Source organism: Neovison vison, chromosome 5, assembly GCF_020171115.1.
Source record: "Neovison vison isolate M4711 chromosome 5, ASM_NN_V1, whole genome shotgun sequence".
Taxonomy (NCBI): Eukaryota; Metazoa; Chordata; class Mammalia; order Carnivora; family Mustelidae; genus Neogale; species Neogale vison.
Genome location: NC_058095.1, coordinates 70,551,362 through 70,570,018, shown reverse-complemented (window position 1 = coordinate 70,570,018; position 18,657 = coordinate 70,551,362). Strand labels below are relative to the sequence as shown.

At 57.5% G+C, this 18,657-nt stretch overlaps 2 protein-coding genes across 4 annotated transcripts in view; one reads left to right on the top strand and one right to left on the bottom strand.

The window, feature by feature from the left end:
- Positions 1 to 5,431, top strand: part of FAM83G (family with sequence similarity 83 member G) — a 30,734-nt gene extending 25,303 nt beyond the window's left edge. For both annotated transcript variants that reach the window (XM_044249336.1, XM_044249335.1), the window contains one exon: positions 2,545 to 5,431. In XM_044249336.1, coding sequence (XP_044105271.1) covers positions 2,545 to 2,952 — 408 coding nt within the window. In that variant the 3' untranslated portion in view covers positions 2,953 to 5,431. The remainder of the gene's footprint in view (positions 1 to 2,544) is intronic.
- The window catches only part of SLC5A10 (solute carrier family 5 member 10), a 59,390-nt gene extending 41,297 nt beyond the window's left edge, over positions 1 to 18,093 (bottom strand). The window contains exons 1-8 of one of the 2 annotated variants that reach the window (XM_044249337.1): positions 17,215 to 18,093; positions 12,157 to 12,228; positions 11,840 to 11,944; positions 11,413 to 11,472; positions 10,824 to 10,928; positions 5,102 to 5,207; positions 4,805 to 4,885; positions 3,117 to 3,322 (exon numbers count right to left, since the gene is read on the bottom strand). In XM_044249337.1, the coding sequence (XP_044105272.1) occupies positions 3,117 to 3,322; positions 4,805 to 4,885; positions 5,102 to 5,207; positions 10,824 to 10,928; positions 11,413 to 11,472; positions 11,840 to 11,944; positions 12,157 to 12,228; positions 17,215 to 17,328 (849 nt within the window). In that variant the 5' untranslated portion in view covers positions 17,329 to 18,093. The remainder of the gene's footprint in view (positions 1 to 3,116; positions 3,323 to 4,804; positions 4,886 to 5,101; positions 5,208 to 10,823; positions 10,929 to 11,412; positions 11,473 to 11,839; positions 11,945 to 12,156; positions 12,229 to 17,214) is intronic. The other variant, XM_044249338.1, reaches the window with a different exon arrangement.
- Positions 18,094 to 18,657: the final 564 nt, after the last annotated feature.

Genomic DNA, 18,657 nt, shown 5'->3' with positions numbered 1-18,657 from the left:
AGGGTCTGTGGTTTTGAACTTATTTTCCAAACATGCTGGCTGAATGCAGAGCTGCCCGCATTTCCCTCTAAGACACGGTTCTTGGTAGGACAGTCATTATGGGGCACTGGAGTGGTGACCCTGAGTGTGTCAGGCTGACTTCAATCCTGCTTCTCCAAAGCCTGAGGTCAGGCAGTGGAGGGATGCTAGACGCCGCCTCAGTGCGGCTCCTCATGGAGCCCTAGACATAGCCTAACTGGGCCTCAGTTTCCAGATCTGCAGAACGGGAGGAGAGACAGGTCATCGGAACCCCCTGGCAGCTGAGATCCCTCCTAGCTCTGACATGATTTTCTTTTGTATTTTTTTTTTAAGTGTAACTTTAAACCGCTTTACAGAGCTAGAATTCACATATAGCTCACCACATACATGGTGCAATTCAGTGGTTTTTAGTACGTTCACAGGGTTGGACAGTCTGCAGCTTGTAAGTGTGTGTGTTTTGACTTGGGTCAAGTTCTTGTCTCACTTTGGCCTCAGTTTCCCTGTCTGGACAAGGAGGGGGTTAGATGCAGCTCTCTGTAGACTCTTCCCCTCTGATGGAGGCAGGGAGGGCAGCTGCCATAACCCCACTCTGCAGTTGGAAAAGCTGAAGCTCACTGCTCCAGCAGACCGAGCATTGAGCAGCAAGACCAGGAGGACCTTTCCTGGGGGGGTCAGTGGGCTACTGCCTCCCCAGTACTTCTCAGCACAGGCTCGGCCCAAAGCCAGCTCTCACTACCCCCCCCCCGCTCGGCCACTGAAGTCCCCGAGCCCCTGGGACTTTGTTTGTAGGATGGGACACCACCGCTCACCCACAGGGCTGCTGCCAGGACTGAGTGATGGACGAGCCTGTGCCTGGCTGCTCACGGGTTCCTTGAGTTCAGACTTCCTTGGGGGGCAACTTCAAGGTCAGCTGCAGCACAGGGCTGGCCCAGGAGCATTGGGACCCTGGCACCGCTCTCTGGGAAGGTCTTAAGCCGGCCTGGTTGTTGACAAAGGGTGCTCAGACAGTGCTACCAAGGTCAGGGAGGAGCGTGGCTGAGCTCGCTGCCCATGGGGCCTTCTGCCTCCTGGGCCTGGGTTTGCTTGTTCCTGAGTTTGAGAGCGTCATCTACACACTGTGGACGAACAAGGAGGTAGCAAAAAGTCTAAAGCCAGTGAAAAGCCCTGGTGTCCCAGCACACAGAGCCACCTCCTGGTGCCGACCAGACTGGGCGTCTCGGAGAGCTATCCTGGCCCGGTGGTGGGTTGGCGTCCTGCAAAGCCCTTGCTTGCTGCTGAGGGTCATGGCAGAGTAGGACCAGGCACACGGGGTCCGGGGCAAAGGTACCTACATTGTGAGGGTTCTGGGCCAAGGCCTGGCCGTCCCCCAAGAAGACCCAGCCCGAGTGGGAGGATGACAGGGAAGTAAGGCCAGGCCGCGAGGCTCCAGTGTCAGTGGTACTCGGGACCGCCTTGGGGTCAGTAGCGTACTGCCTCAGCCCCCTGGTGTGACCTTGTTATCCAGGCAGTAAGACTCATCCAGCGCTGACCTTGAGGCCAGGCAGGGGAAGGCAAAATCTGACTGATGTCCTGCCCAGAAATGGCAGTGTCCTGCCAGGCCCGTGCTGAGTGGGGAGATGACAGGTGTCCTGGGGAAAGGAGCACAGGCGGGCCCTCCGCTCTCCTGAGATGCTGGGCAGACACCTGCTGTCAGGTCATTGTGTGCGCCGGTGGCCCACATGTGAGACGGGAATATGTTACAGCTGGGAAAACTGAGGCCCAGCCTCCCAAGGTTCCTGAAGCTTCCTGTCCTGGATTACTTCCCGCTGACACAGCCCAGAGACGGTCCTTTATCAACCTCTCCCTCGGAGAGGGAGAGCCAGGGCTGAGCCCACTTGAATGCTCCCCATGCTGGGTGGGAGCCATGGCCACGGGAGCCATGGCCACGGGAGCCATGGCCACAGGGGAGGTCGCTCTACTGTGGGTCCAGAACCAGGTCTGCCATCTGGGCCTCGGGGTTGCGGCCTTGGGATGGGGTTGGCCAGGCCTCCCTTGCAGGGAAGCCTCCCCTCACTCATCCATAGTAGCCGGCTGGCCTCAGTCCCATGGCAGGGCCCTTGGGACTCCAGGTCTAGAGGCGAGATGGTTGTCTCTTGCTCCACAAGAATTTCGCCACCAGGGGCTGCCTGGAACTGCCCTGGACCCCTGGTGTGTTCACAGCCCAGAGAGAGCAAGAGTCAGACTCAAGAAGACCCAGCCCCCCGTGCTCAACAGAACTTTCCTGGCCGGGATCGAGGTGCTCCTTCCAACAAACCCATCTAGCCCCCTTTTTGGATGGAGGAAGCTGGGGCGGGCACAGCAGGAACTTGCCTTATTGTAACCGCAAAAGGTGGGAATATTCCCATAGGATACGGGGAAACTGAAGCACAAAGTAGTGAAACAGATTTGTCTCAGGCCACAGTGGGTGAGTGGCAAGGCCAGGAGGCCAACCCAGGTGTGCCCCCAGCCCTAGGGGTCTCCTCACTGTCTCTGCTCTTTCTCTCCTAGGGCCAGCCCATCCCCCACTATAGGGTCCCTGCCTCAGGGACCAGAGAGAAAGATGGCTTCCTGCGGCCGATGAGGACCTCGGGATCCCTGCGGTACCGCCCTGCTGCTGATGGCGCCCAGAGCTCTACCAGGAAAGCGGGCCCGGCCACAACAAGCCCATACTCCTGGCAGATCAAGGGGACCCCCATGCCCCGCACCCTGGCCGATCCCGGGACCCCAAGGCCGGCCCGAAATGCCAGCTCCCAGGCTGATGGCCGGGTCCCTGAGGAGCAGCCAAGCCCTTTTGGAATCTCGTACTCCAAACTGTCCCAGTCCAAGCACCTGAAAGCCAGGTCGGGCAGTGGCCAGTGGGGCTCCTCTGATTCCAAACGGAGGGCTCAGGCCCCGCGGGACCGCAAGGACCCCTAGCACCTGGTCCCTGGGCCTGGAGCTGTGCGGTCCAAGGCCTCTGCCCCAGCCCAGACTCACCAAGCAGGTGTCCATGGGGCTTTGCCAGGGCCGGGCCGCTGGGCCACCTGAACCCTCCAGAGACCGGCCCAGAAGTCAGGAGGGTGGACTGGATTGACACTCACCTGATCTGTGCACCAGTACCAGGTGGCCATGATGGTCAGACCAAAGGTCATTCCCGTCCATGGGAGGTCCCCCGTGTAGGGGTCTCGGAACATGTGCATGGCGTCTGCCCGTGGCAGGTGGCAGGTGGTGTTGGCGATGGTCCGGGATGGGATGGCCTGGGCGTAGGCTGCCTCCAGCTGCTCATACCCGCCGATCTGGTCAAAAGCTAGAGGGATCAGGGCAGGACAGGACGGGTTGGTGGCTGGTGGCCCTGACTCCGGGCCCCCACTTCCCAAGGCATCAAACTTGACTTTTTCCCATTCACCTTTCCCGGTGTCTGGAAAGTTATGGAGGGTAGAGGGTTTAAAAAACAAAAACAAAAAACAGGGGAATTCTAATGACTGTTTTATTTGTATTTAATGTAAGATTATTAAATAAGCATTTTGCACGTGGACACCCCAGTGTCCTCTTGGCCCCTGGATGCCCGTTGGCCTCGGGCTAGGGGTTCTCTGCCAAGCTTCAGACTGTGGACTCAAGGGAGCGAAAGTATTTTTTCTTGGCATTTGAGGACCTTCCCAAGGAGTCTGAAGTGTTAAAGTCCTGACCTGGGGCTTCTGAAGGATGTGATTTTGCAGAGCTGAGGAGGCCCGGCAGTCATGTAGCACTGAGAACAGAACGAGTCCCAGAGGGGCAGGGGACTGACCAGAGCCCTGTGGCCAGCCAGCTGGGTCTTGGGCCACAAGTCATTTCCTGGAGACCAGACCACTTTCACTCCCCCACTGTTCCCGTCTACCTCAGGGTCAAGGGCCCCATGTGGCCACACCCCAGCCCATCTGTGGCTTCTGCTGTGTCCGCAGTCACTCCCCCCATTTCCAGCCTGGGCCTGGCCGCCAGGCTCCCTCTCCCGCAGGGGTTCCAGGGACGTGGGTCCCTGGCCTGGAAGGAGGCAGACACACAGAAATCTGAACACAAGACTGTCTCATCCACCTGCTCTATGCCCCTCTCCCCCTGCCTTTCCCAAGCTGGAAGCCTGCTGCCTGGACCTTGGCCCCCGGCTCACTGCTGCCTGGAGCCCAGGCACAGGCGGGTCCTCAGAGCAGACACAAACGCTATCCTAAGGTCGGAAATTGCCGGGCCACGGGATCCTCCAGTCCAAGTGTGGACGACGCTTGAAAGACCTCTGTTTGCCCCTGTGGGTAATCCTTCTGGCTTGGATTGCAGAGGTACAGGGAGGTCACTACCTAACAGGGCAGACCTGCAAGCTTCGTCCACGTTCTCAGACAGGATCCCTGACCTGTCTGCACCCTCTTCCCTCCTCCCCTGCCCCGGCCAGCGGCGGTAGCTGCGCTTCTCGGGATTACGCACGTGATTATGAACATTTGGCCCAGGGAGCTTTGCGGTTTCCTGATGGTGTGCATGGCTGTCCTCGGCCCCCTGCTCACCATCAAGCCCCAAGCCAGCCTGGGGTGGGTGACACTCTGAGCTAGGCAGTGGAGGTGGGAAGGGGGCGGGCAGCCAGGGTCACCCAGGGGAGGCCGCCGCAGGGGCGGAGGTTGGGGGAAGGGTGCTGACTTCCCCCGGGCGGGGCTTGAGCTCATGAGCCCCCTCCCCCCACCAGCGCTGGCACCTGGGTCCCAGCACGGCAGCCCCGGAGCACCATCTGCTGCCACAGCCCTCCCTACTCAGCCCCCAGCCCGCAGCCTCTCACCTTTGACAGTCAGGATGATAGCCCCCACCACCATGATGAGTGTTTGCAGGGCATCTGTGTAGATCACAGCAGCCAGACCTCCTGCGGGTAGAAATAGGGGAGCTCAAGGGAGGAGGGAGGGCTGCTCCTTGATATGTGTCCCCCGCCCTTCACAGGTGGGCCCGCAGAGCCAGCTCTTAGTGGGGAGGGGGGCCCTGTCTCGTGCTCGTGCCCCAGCTGGCTGGTGGTCTGGCTGGTGGTTGAGTCCCCTGTCTCCAGGCCCTCCCCACGCGCCCACTCCCGGCCGGGGCGCCGTACCTGCGATGGTGTACAGGGCCGTGATGGCAAGCATGAGGATGGTGGAGAGGTAGAAATTCCAGCCCAGACAGATGTGCACAAAGAGCGCCCCTGCATACAGGTCAATCTGGGGAACAGGAAAGGAACTGTGTGGACGCTCGAGGGGACCGCGGGAGCCTGGGCACTGCTTGTGTGACATGTGGCCCCGGTGCCCCATGAACAAGGTGGGAGAGACACCCCATCCCCACTCCTGCACCCTCGTGAGGTGGGGCGAGGTCCTGGGTGTGGACCAGCGGTGTGCAGGGAATGTTGCTAATGTTAATAAAGTCCTAAGTGGCCCCTGTCCACCGAGGAGCAGTGTTGTCATTGAGTCTGGCCCCCCTGCCATGGGATGTGGAGGAGGAATCCAGGAGGGCTTCCTGAGGGAGGCGCAAGAAGACGAATGGGCCTCAGGAAATGGGTCTCCAGTCCAGTATCCATCTGTGTGTGGCCCCTAATCTCTGCTCCCCATTAGCCAGGGGGCCCTGGAAAAAGACCAGATGTGTTCTGGGGGCCAGGCTGGGGAACAGGCTGGCAGTCTTGCTTACTGCCCTCCGGTGGGGTTGGATCCAAGGCCAGGCCATGTGTCAGGCCAAGGCTGGTCCCCATGGGCTGGACTGGACCCAGCTGCTATCATCCCGGACTCCAGGCGGCATGGGGGGCCAGAGTCCTCTTCCTGGGGTAAGCCTTACAACCCTCATTCCACCCCCGAGCCCCGCCTGTCCTGTGGGACAGGACTCCGTCCTGTGGGACCTGGGGGCCTGACAAGGGGCTCCACCATGCTGAATTTCCCGACCTGCCATTCTGGGCCTAATCAGTAGAGAGCACATAACCTGAAATACGGTCTTTGGGGCCAACGGGCTCCTGACTAAGGCTGGGCAAGGCAGTGGGTCAGCAGAGCCCATGTGTGTGGGGGACCACTCAGTACGAGTCCCAGGGGGCACAGGCCCTTTGAACTACCGCAGTGCCTGGCCCACCATAGGTCTGACCAGCACTGCCCAGTCGGCTTGTGAACCCTCTTATTCCCCCAGACCCTGAGCCCTAAGGACACAGAGCCTGCAGAAATTGGGTCTTACTCCAAAGCCTGGGTTCCCCGCACTTCTACTCTTTCTTGGAGAGATCAGCCAGTGCGGACTCTGACACGGTGCTTTCAGGAGAACAGTGAACCCCACTCTGGCTGCTGGTGTTGGTGTGAAAGTGTGAGTGTGTGCATGCGTGCGTGTTGGGCAGAGTGTGTCTACTTCCAGCCCAGGCAGAGAAGCCCAGGGTTGTGAAGGTCAGAGCAGGAAGGACTCCTCAAGCCCTCTACCCCATCAGACCAGAGGAGAAACTGAGGCCTGGGGAAGGGAGGGACTTCCTGAGGCCCTGCCCTGACAGGTGTCCAAGATTGGAGTTCTCAGGAGAAGAGGGACAGGAAATCTCTAGAAAGCAGCAGCTCCTCCTCGTGTCTGCTCAGTCCTCCAGCCAGCACTCAGGACCCCTCTCTGGACCCAGGCTGTCCTCAGAGCAGAGCCCCGAGCTCTGGCCTTCAGGCCCCAAGCATCCTTCTCTCTCAGCCCAGGTGACTCTGGTCACCCCGGCCTGGCCATCATACCACACACTTTGCTGCCCCCGGCCTTGGCTGGCCAGGTCCTTGTGCCCTGGGCAGCCCCATTTGTGTGCCCCATGTTCCAGAACTGTCTTCCCGGGTACTGCTCCCCTAACCTCTCCCCAGGGACTTGCTTCCATGGCAGTAGGCCCCAAGGCCTACTTGGACCAGTGTCCGGAGCAGCAACAGGCAGAGGTGTGGACCCGTGACTTGGCTGCTGTCCTCCCTCCGGGACCCCACAGAGCGAGAAGTCAAGATTTGCTGCTGCAGTGCCTATCAGATTGTCTGTAGGCTCCCGGGGAGTCGCATCGAGGAACTTTCCATGGCACCCAGTCTGACCTCTCCTGCAGTCCGAGCTCCGTCTTCTGTGGGCCCAAGAGAGCCACACCCGGGTACAAGCTAAGAGCCCTAAACCCAGAGCTGCATGGGCTGGGTCTGTGTCCCTCCCTGTTCGTCTGGGTCCTGGCCACGTGGCTTTGAGCAGGTCATGGAGCCTCCGGAGCCTCGGTGGCCCTTATCTGGAAAATGGGGAAGCAGGAGACAGGGCACGGCTGCAGGCCCAGCTTCCTCCATCCCTCCTCAGAGATGAGCCCTCAGGGAAGTTAGGGGAAGGGCGGGCAGGACCTCCAAGGGAGCTTGCCCTGCCCCCACACCTTGCCCATCACCCTAGAGGCTATCATTGTCCCTTCAGGGCTCCAGAAAGTTCTCACCTTTGCCACATTCCCTGCACCCAGCCAGTGTTCTCTCCAAATTACTCCCACGTGCACTGTCCCCACCCTTTGCCCCCTCCCTCCGGAAGCCCCTCACGGTCCCCTCCCGCACTCAGTTTGCCCAGAGACAAATCAAGTTCTCTGCATTTCCACAGCACATAGTACCAAAAATCCATCTAGCCAGCCCCAGAGGCCCTGTGCCACCCGTCAGGCAGCCCTGTCCAGGCCCCTCCTCACTCACCCCTCCCCAGGCTCAGCAGCTCCCTGCCCTCCAGCCTCACCCCTTCCTTCTGCCGCTGCAGACCTGGCATTTTCAAGGCAGACCCTCTCTCCAAAGGGAACCTGACCTCTGCTCCTGCTCTCCTTGTTCTAGAATTTGGCCCCGCCTTTGTGTCTTTAACTACACTTCGCTGTTACGAGTATATTGGCCTGTGTACTGATCTGTGGAGGACATTAAGCCCCTTGTAAGGAATGTGTCCATCACCCAGGGCTCACAGTAGGGGCTCAAATAGCTACATTTACATATGTGCACGGGCGGTGGGCACAGCATAGTCCCCAGACCAAATCCAGTCACAGGGCTCGGTACTGTGTTTCCAGCAGCAAAGGTGAGGGACGTGTATGTCCTGCAAAGCCCAAAAGACTCTCTGGGTCTTCACGGAAAGAATTAGCTGGCCCCTGCATATCCCTTCCTTCAGTCCCATGAGGTATGCCAGGCACCTAGAAGCACCGGAGAATCAGGAATGAGCAGAGAGAAGAAACGGGGGAGACAGACAATAGACATTCTAAGTAAATTATTCAGCATACCAGAAGACAGTCCGACTATGAAAAAGAGGGAAAGCAGGTAGGGGCAGGCATCACTGAGAAGGTGAAATGAAAAGAGTTGACAGAGATGGAGATGCGAGCCATGTAGATATCCAGGGGAAGAAGGTTCCAGGCAGAGAACACAGCAAGTGCAAAGGCCCTGGGGCAGGATCACGCCTGGTGTGTTCATGGATGTGCAAGGAGGCCAGGGTGGTTGGAATGATGTAGTGTGACAGGAGAGGGACAGGACAGGTGCGTGAGGCAGCAGGGGCCCCATCTTGGGGGATCTTGGAGGCCACTGCCGGCCTTCACTCCAGCTGGCCTAGGGTATTGTGCCATGTTTCTCTATTGGCCAGAGGTTGGATGACTAGTCCAGAGCCACACAGTGATGGGTTCTGTGGCCCCTGACCCCAACTGAGAGTCAGGGTAGTGGTCTGAGGGATGGGGTGGTGGTCTGAGTCAGGGGTGGTCTGTGGTCTCTGTCCAGACAGACTGCAGCCGGAGCGGGTGCTGAACGTGCAGACAACTAGGGTATTCCCAGGGCTTGGCCCGGCGCAATAAGGGCCTCTGGAACCACCTGGGCATGTGCACATCAAACAGTTTCAGCCCAAAGTCATCAGCCAGGGTGGCCCGTCCTGCCCAAACCAAGCCAAGGCAGTTAGCATTCCTCCTGCTTCCCTCTCGGCTTCATCTGGCTACCTGGCCTTGGCGCTAGGGCCCTGGCCTTGACATTGGTGGACTGCTTTCCATTTTATCGGGTCAGTTGATCCCCATCACGCGTCCAGTCCCGGCCAGCTTCAGCACTGTAGAGCAGAGGTTGGGGCCCCGGGTTGGGAGGCAGAGGCCTGGGTTCTAACCCTGCTCTCTGATTCACCATGACCTTGAGCAAGTCAAGGTCACTCTCTAGGTCTCAATTGTCTCATCTGTAAACTCGGCTTACAGGGTGAGATCTCTGTTAGGACGTCCCCTCCTAACACTCAGCCCTTGTGGAGTCCTACCCAGGCCACCCCCTTGAAGCTTGCCCTGAGCGACATGCACCTCACTGCCGATCAGTAATAGCACAAAGCTGGTTGGGGGGGGAGGGTACGGTAAGAGACCACCCGTGTCCACAGGTTGGCCCCACAGGGCCCCACTAGGCACTCCCCCTTCTCGCTCCTCCCCCCTCCAGTCCACCCACTCGTAGGCGTCAGAGCCAGCGGTGCAAAGCTGACCTTGTCGGTCCCCGGCTTCGAGCCCCCAGGGTCCTTGGGTCCTTCAGCCCCTGGCAATCTCCCACTGCAGCCCTTGAGGTCGGGACTGGGAACCTAGCAGCCCAAGAGCCAATTGCGGCACCAGGTCTGCTCTGTGTGAATCCGGGAGCATGACCGTCTCTGGTTTGCCCAGTCCCCACCGCTCCCCAGTTCTTCACACTGTCTCCTCTCTGGTCCCAGAAGCGTCTGACTTAGAGACACTTAGAATGCAGGCCTCTGGACCCGGACTGTCTCCCCGACACATCCTCCACCACCCACCCATCTCTCTCCTTGGCCTCTGTTCCCCTCCCCCGTCAGTGTCCCTTTCCCCATTAGAGCCCAACCTAACAGCCCCTGCTTGGGTGTGTGTGTGATTCCCTGTGTATTCACCTGCCTCCCTGCCGTACCCTGGAGGGCCCAGGCCAGGTCTGCCTGATTTCTGTGGCTCTGGCTTCCAGGGAAGCGGCTGGGACAGAGCAGGAGCTGGGGGGCCTCCCTGACCACTTTCCTCTACCCCACCTGCCAGCCCCACCCCCCTCACAGACGCCATGAGAGGCAGGCACAGCCAGCCCTCTTTACGAACAAGCAAACGGAGGCTCGTGGTCTTGTCTGGTTGCCTCCAGCCAGAAGCATACCGATGTAGGACTCGGGCCCTGGTCCCCACTTCCCCAGTCCTTCCAGAAACGGGCTGAAGGAGGCTGTATGGCTTCGGGGGTCAAGGGCAGAGTGCCCCTGGACTCAGGAGTGAGAGCCAGAAGACATGGCATTACCATGAAGTCACCAGGAAACTTGGGACAAGTTAGTTCCCCGCCCTGGGCCTCAGTTTCCCTTTCTGTGAAATCAGGGGCTCAGAGAAGGGGAGCCCTAGTAAGTAGACTGGACAGATATTCGAGGGGTGTGTTTTGCTCTTACCCTACCGGGGGGACCAAGTCCAGGCCCCCAAGGGAAAGCGGCCAGGAGTGCCCACAAGGGCAGCTCCACAACCTGAGGAGCTGACCAGCCGCAGGGTTCCCTGCAGCTTCTGAACCAGAGACCGCAGGGGCTCTCAGCGCCCCCTAGTGGTCAGTCCTGGCTCATCTCCTTGCTGACCCCTGCCCCCACCGGTGACCACCCTCATATCTCTGCCTGGAGCAAAGCAGGAATCAGGAGGCCTGCTTTGCCCCCAACACTACCAGCTCCCCCAACCAACATTCTGGTAGTCCAGCTATTCCAGGCTTACTCTGTGGGCAAGTCCTTGTCCCTCTCTGGGCCTCAGTTTCCTCAGCTATTGAACAAGAGACAGATGAGAGGATGTCAGGTCTGTTTGAGGGGCCCCCGGAGCAGGGATGATTCCAGGCTGTGCTGGCTGGACGCCAGAAGTGGGGGGTGCAGCTCACCGATATCTTGGTGAAGACGGAGAGCATCAGGGACAGGACAGACAGGTACATGCGAATCCGCTGGCCTCCGTAGCGCTTCTGAATGTATTCCGGCATGGTGACAATCTGGCGGAGACACGGGGGGCAGGGGCTAGGCACTCCTCCGAGATCCCACCCAGAGCTGCTCAAGGACAAGGCCAGGCCCACTCATTACCGCCCCAGCACCTGGGACTGGGACTAGGGACAGGAGACAAGCTTGGAGGGGCTGTGGCGATGCATCTGAATCAACTATTGGCACAGCTGGGTGGGGAAGGCGGCCGTGACGGATGGAGAGAGAGTCAGCAAGTGGTAGCCACGGAGGTAGGGACCGCCCAGTTGGGGCTGCGGGAGTGGGCAGTCGGGGATGGTGTCGCCCAGCTGTGTGGCCCAGCGGTGTCTCGCCCGTGCACTCAAGTAGACGGAGATTCCTTGCCCAGATACAGCAAGCTGGGGAGTAGAAACCGGCAGACAAAGCCCCCCAGGCTGAGGTCCTCAGGGACCTGTCTGCATGAGTTGGTAGGCACGTCATTTGGACTAACAGCCCAGCCCTGAGAGCGGCGAGTGGACTCACCTCCGAGGAGATGTAGATGGGCACAAATACCCACGCCAGAGCCAGCAGCACATACGTGGCCTGAGGGGGACAGAGGCAGGGTGAGGACAGCAGGTGCAACTCTCCCCTGAGTCCTGCTCTAGAGACGTAGCCAGGACCAGCGGTCTGGAGGCCTGGCTTGCCAGGAGAACCTGATATGGCCTCGTTCCCTCTCTGTGTGCCTGTACACTGATGGCCCCAGGCCAAAACTAACAGCTCCCCTCCTATCCAGTTGGCATTCTGAAGACCAACCATTCCCTGGAACTCCACCCGTCTAGACATTGGCCGCCCGGAGTTCCTGGGAGCTGCCCTCTGGGCCAAGGGCAAACTCCAGTGGAGGCCTATCCACCGCATTTTAGGGTACCAATCCGTCTCCCCACCCCCCCACCCCTGCCCATCGGCAGCTCACATTCCACTCGAAGCCCGCCACAGCCAGGCCTCCGGCCGCCCCCGAGCCCGCCAGTCCGATAAAGAGGCCTGAGCCCTCGCTGCTGGCGAAGAGAGAGGCTCCAATCTGGAGGACAGAGAGGAAAAGGAATCAGCTCTGGGCCCTCCCTACCAGCCTCCAAAGCCCCCACACTTTGCACAATTCCCAGCACCGCATCCCGGCACTCCCAGCTTGGGGTCTCCCTGCCAGCCTCAACCTGTCCTCTCAGTGCCTGCCTGGGGCATCCCTCATCCCCCACACCCTGAAAGGAGGGGCTGGGGGCGTCGGAGTGCACTCACCGGCCACCAGGTCATGTCCCGGCCCGCCAGGAAGTAGCCTCTCACCGTGTTCCTGCTGGCCCGGCATGAGGACTGTAAGAACAGAGGCGGACAGTGGAGCCTGGCACACACTGGAGAGAATGTAAAATGGGGCCCTCGTGGCAGAAAACAGCCTGTGGGCCCTCCCAAAGACTTCCACGTTCACGTTCAACATTCACCTCCTTAGCGCGATGACCCAGCATTGCACTCCGACATCTGAGAGAACTGGAAACTGGGTTCACACAAAACTGGTCCCTGGATGTTCAGAGTAGCCGACAGCCCAAAGGTGGATAGAGCCCAGATGCCCCCACAAAATGGGGTCTAGCCGCACAATGAAATATTCCCCAGCCACAGGGTGGAATGAGCTTCTGACACCTGCTATGACATGGACGGCCCTCGGGAACTTTCTGCTAAGTAAAAGGATTCAGACACAAAAGGCCACACACGGTAGGATTCCACAGGTAGGAAATGTCCAGAACAGGTGAATCCTTAAAGGCAAAGGGCACAGCAGAGGTTTCCAGGGCTGGGGAATGATAACTAATAGGTATGGGGTTTCTTTTGGGGTGATGAAAAAGTCTGGAACCACATAAAGGTAATGGTTACACAGCACTGTGATTGTACAAAATGCCAGCGAATTATATATTTTAACATGGTTTACGTTGCCTCCATATTCAACGTGGGGCTTGAACCCTGAGATCGAGAGTTGCATGTTCTACTGACTGAGCCAGCCGGGCGTCCCAAGCAGAGATTTTTGCGTCTTGGTGAGGACTTTGAGCCCAGGATTCTGAGAATCCTTTGGCCCTTGATTTCTTCTAATATTTTAAAGATTTTATTTATTTATTTGACAGAGAAGGATCACCAGTAGGCAGAGAGGCAGGCAGAGAGAGAAGAAGGGAAGCAGGCTCCCTGCTGAGCAGAGAACCTGAAACTGGTCTGGATCCCAGGACCCTGAGCCCAGGGCAGAGGCTTAACCCACTGAGCCACCCAGGAACCCTACTTAGGAATTCTTGACTAATATTTTAATGATTAAAAAAAAAGATATTTATTTATTTGACAGAAATCATAAGTAGGCAGAGAGGCAGGCACAGAGAGAGGAGGAAGCAATGTGGGGCTCAATCCCAGGACCCTGGGATCATGACCTGAGCCAAAGGCAGAGGCTTTAACCCACTGAGCCACCCAGGTGCCCCAAGATTTTATTTTTTTATTTGAGAGAATGGTGTGGGGAGAGGGGCAGAGGCAGAGGGAGAGAGAGAATCCCAAGCAGACTCCCTGCTGAGCATGCAGCCCGACTCAGGGTTTGAGTCCACGACCCTGAGATCACGACCCGAGCCAAAATCAAAAGCCAGACTCTTAACCAACTGAGCCACCCACGCGCCCCTCTTACTCTAGTATTTTCATCTCTGATACATTTCCAAGAATTATCAGTCAAGGATTCTTGCATACCTTTTGTTTGGAGCATGGAATTTTGTGCTCTGTAATATAATTGTAAATATCTGAAATCAGGGCAGCTGGGTGGCTCAGTCGTTAAGCGTCTGCCTTCGGCTCAGCTCATGATTCCAGGGTCCTGGGATCAAGCTCTGCATCAGGCTCCCTGCTAGGCAGGAAGCCTGCTTCTCCCTCTCCCCCTCCCCCTGCTTGTGTTCCCTCCCTCGCTGTGTCTCTCTGTCAGATAAATAAATATAATCTTTTTTTAAAAAAAAGCCTGATATCAGAATGCTTGGGAACGAATCCTGGCTCCTCTGCTTCCTGGCCGTGTGACCTTGGGCAAGTTACTTCACTGATGGGCCTCGGTTTTCTCACCCACAATGTGGGCCCTAATAAAAGTTCTTCCCTCACAGGCTTCCTTGGGGTTTAATGAGTTAATAGGAGTAACACTCTGACGATGGTGCCTGGTACCTAGTAAGTGTTTGATGAGTGGTTTTATGGATTTTTCAAGGCCTCACTTAGTGCTGCCTGGACAGGAGAAAATGAAAAGATGTGAACTCGAGAAAAGGAGAAGTGTGAAAAGAAGGACCCAGCAGCTGTATTTAGATCTGTTATTTTGCATTTCTTTTTCACAACATACTATCCTAATGGAAGACTGGATCACATGATCTCAGTCAATACACAGGCCTCTTTCTACCTGACTTTAACCTCATACACACACAAACATACACACCGTCATATTTAAGATGATTTGTCTGAATTGTCTGGATCTGTCACCCAAAGCTTTTGATATGGGTCCTGCTTGCCTCTCCTGCCTGAGCTCCCATTACTTTCCGTGAGCTGTGACCTGGCCCCATTGAATGCAGTACTATCTAAAGGCTCTCATGGCTTTGGCCAGGATGGCCACATCCAGCAGTGTAGGCTGTGCACTGTGCAACTTCCAGAGCAGCTCTGTTCTTGCCCTGTGATTTTTCCTAACATGTTTTCTCATCTTTCAAGGATATGGTGGGCATTGTCAGTTGCCTCCTTCTTGCCTTTCTCTTTCCTTAAGGGGTCTCATTTTTCTAAGCAATTGGCTTGAGTGGTCCCAACCCAGTCTCCCACTCCAGGAGTCCTGACTCACCTAAGCCACAGACCCTGTCACATTCTTTAGCTGTCACACCTGATTCAGGGCAGCTGTGGACTTAAGCTGGGATTGCTCCTGGCCTCCCAGGAGGTGGAGGAGGAAGCTGGAGCTCTGGGGACACTGGCAGCCATGTGTACCTAGTTAATATTCACTGAGGGCCCCACAGCCGTAGAGTTTGTTCCCAGTGCTTAATCTGTATGAAGTATTTAGTCCCATGAAGTAGGAACTATGATCATCCCCATATTACCAATGAGGAAACCAAGGCTTCCACAGCTAAAAGTGGCTAGTAAGTGATTTGAACCCAGGCTAAGCAGAGGCTGGGCATCTCTCCTCCATGTGGGACACTGGGCTCAGGACAATGCCACACACGGGTGGAAGCTGAGAAAGTCAACATGAAATGCACCATAGCCTTGTTGATACTGTGAGCCCCTGGATCCAACTGTGCCTGAAGCCTTATCTATCATCGGACTTTCCAGGACGGATATCCTTACATTTCCTTCATTGTTCAAGCTCTTCTGATCTAGGTTTTCTGTGGCTGGTTAACAGATACCCTAATAGGTGCAAAGGCTCAGCACAAGGTCCTTTGTCCAGGAACATTTCTTTAAAGGCCCTCCCCGGGCTCTCCTAACCCCACTGTCAGAGCACCTCTGCAGGTGCACGTGTCCAACCCAGCTTGTCCTGTCTGCATTTGGGTGATGAGCGCCTGCATCTGATCACTGTGCGATCCAGCTCCAGCACACTCACTCCTCGTCTAGCTCTGTTCTTTGTTGCCGACACTCACGGCCGTCCGGCCAGCAGCACCAGGCTGGGCCCGCATGGCCTGCTTGAGGGCCAGGCCAGAACTCCCACAGCTCCATAGCCCACGGCACTAGCCTGCAAGCGAAGGCGAAGCTGGGAGAGGTGAGTTCCAGGCAGCGAGGCAGATGGGCCCCAGTCACCAGATGGCAAAGGGCATCAGGGGCCCCAAACGGTCCCTTAGATGCAGCTTCCAGCTGAATTCCCCACCCCACTTCTCTTCCCTCTTCAGATCCTGCTGACCTCCAGCCCCTGGCTCATACCGAAAGCCTCCATTGCGGGCGCCCCCTCCTCTGAACTCCCAGCCAGCAACTCTCCCAGAAACAGGATGGCTGACAGCAGAGTTCTACATCCACAGACCTCCTGTGCTCCTTGGAACCGCCAGGAGCAGTTGGCTGCATGGTGTGTTTGAGGAGGCGTGCCCAGAGCGGGCAAGGAACTAACTCCAAGGACGCAGAGGGGGGACCAGCCCTGAGCGGCTTGTGGTCTACAATTCCATCACTGAAGAATCAATTGCAATTACTGCTGCTGCCCGCCCCAGCACCCCTAGCACCGCCCCCCCCCAGCATCAGCACCCCCAGCGCCCCTGCAACACCAGGACCACTCACACCCTTCCTACTATCCAACCAAGAGCGGAAGCAAGGTCTGTGCCCCTGTGGGCACCTCAGGTAGGAGAACGCCTCTGACTCAGGTCCTCGGGGCTTGGGATGAAGTAGGTGGTGTGTCTGTCTTTTAGATGGAGACCCCCAAGGCCCAGAATGCTGAGCGACTTCCTAGGAGACCAGAGTTGGGAATGTGACCAGTCTTCTGCCTCTGGCCCTGGGACTTAAACCAGGCCAGGGAAGATAAGAAGGGATTCTCATTCTCCCCCAGTAGATGGAGGCCATCGTGTATCACGGCTCAGGGATGCTGGCCTGGGGACCTCTGGGGACCTCTGGGGACAAGGAGGAGGAGTCTGACCTCTGCAAAGCCAAAGCTGGCTTTGGTACTCACCTCCCTCACCAGGAAGGCCTCCAAGGTCTGCATTGTGAGTAGATGGGAGGAATGCCTCCCCTATGTGCAGGGACATGGGGGTCACTGGGTAAGTCCCAGATCCCAGAGCAGTGGGGTTCATCCATAAATGGGGCTGGCCTTTGCCCTGCGGCTGTGGGGGCCGGGTGATAAGCAGAGGACCCGCCTAGGAAGGGTTTCACTACCGCTGCAGTCTGTGAGGGCCTAAATCATGTCTCTTTCTCATTGAAAGTGAAAGAAACTGGCTTAGGAACTAGGCGAGGAGGGCGGACAAGATTTTCAAAATAAAGATCCTCAGCCTCTGTATGCCCCTCTCCTTCTCCGGAGCCTGACCCAGCAGGTGCGGGAAACAGCTGGACAGACGTTAGCCCCTCAAGCCTGTCTGACACGGAGGCGGGATGGAGGCCAGGAAGAGGACATGCTGCACTGGGCCCCCAGCTTGTCGGCCGCACGAAAGCCCAGGGAGCTTCTCCCTAGGCCTGCACGTTAGAGAGGACTTCCTCTTCCACCCCTTGTAGCCTGAGCCGCCGCTGCCCACAGGCAAAGTGGCTTGGTCAAGATCTCGGACAAATCCACCCCAGGGCTGGGAGGAGGACCCCAGCAGACTCCAGGTGTGCCTCAACTCAGCCCGGCTCCCACACCCCAGTGCCATCCTGGCCAGCCACCCACCCCAGGCTTCTCACCCATATGCCCACAGCCACGTTCAGGGCGAAATACAAGGTGATGACGATGATGTCGGTCACGCTCAGCTGCGGCCCGGGAGCGTGGGGGTCGCCGGTGGAGTTGTCTGCCACCATCCTGTGGCAAGCACCGGCTCTGAGCAGGAGGAACTGAGGGCCGAGCCAGGTCAGAAAGGGCTTCCTGGCAGGCAATTAATTGATCATTAAACCGAGCGCGATGGTGGCGTCTCCAGCCCACAAGATGACCGCATGCCGGGAAATGGCTTTCCAAGTGCAGCGCGGGTGTCCCCGGCACCCCCGCCAGTGGGAAGCCAACCCCGACCATGAGTGTAGGGGCAGAGCTGGAAGGGGCTTGGAGGAGGGCAGCCTCCCCAATCTCAGAGGAGGTTTGGGAAAAGTAAAGGGAGTTTAGGGGGTGCCTGGCTGGGTTCAGTCGCTGAAGCATGCAACTCCTGATCTCAGGGTCACGATCTTGATCCCCAAGTTGGGGGCAGAGCCTGCTTTAAATAAATAAATAAATAAATAATCATAAATAAAGGGAGATCAGTGCATCCACAGGCAACCAGATTAGTCCCAGAAAGCGCTGTTACCTGATGTGTGCCTCGCCCCGTATTTCACTTATATAAAAAGCACGAAGGGTTGGGGACAGATGCCTCCCCTCTGGGGACACCATGGTGGCGGGGAACCATATCCTATGACCACTGGGCCATGAGAGGACCGAGGGGGACTTGGAATGGTGACTCTTGAATCATGTGGCTTATTTCCCACCACAACAGTCTGGCCCCAGAACATCCCAGTGTTGGACCATAAAAACATGTTGCCAAATGTTCTGCTTCCTTTTTCTTTTCTTTTCTTTTCTTTTTTTTTTAAGATTTTATTTATTTATTTGACAGACAGATATCACAAGAAGGCAGAGAGGCAGGCAGAGAGAGAGGAGGAAGCAGGCTCCCTGCCCAGCAGAGAGCCCAGTGCGGGGCTCGATCCCACGATCCCGGGATCATGACCGGAGCCGAAGGCAGAGGCTTTAATCCACTGAGCCACCCAGGTGCCCCTCTGCTTCCTTTTTCTAGCCCAGCTGAAACTATCCCAACCCCCTCATTTGACCAGGTCCCCGTGGTTCAGGTCCCCGTGGTCTCCTCAGGACGTCCTCAGAGGGACAAGTCTAGCAGTTGCCTGCCAGGAGCCGAGGACGATGCTTAGGCTTTCTGCCCGCTGTCCCATTTGGGGCTCCCTCGGGGTGGGTGGTAGCATATCATGGCCGAGGAATGGAGGCCAGGAGGCTGAGCTGTCTGTCATCTGGCCATGGAAGGGGCAGAGCTGGGAATCAGATCCAGATTTGACCCCGGATGCTCCCCGTTGGTGACAATGATGGCCCTGGTTCAAATGGAAGCCAGAGAGTCTTAGATGCGTCCTCACTAAGGAAACCATTCCGCACAGCCTGGTGGA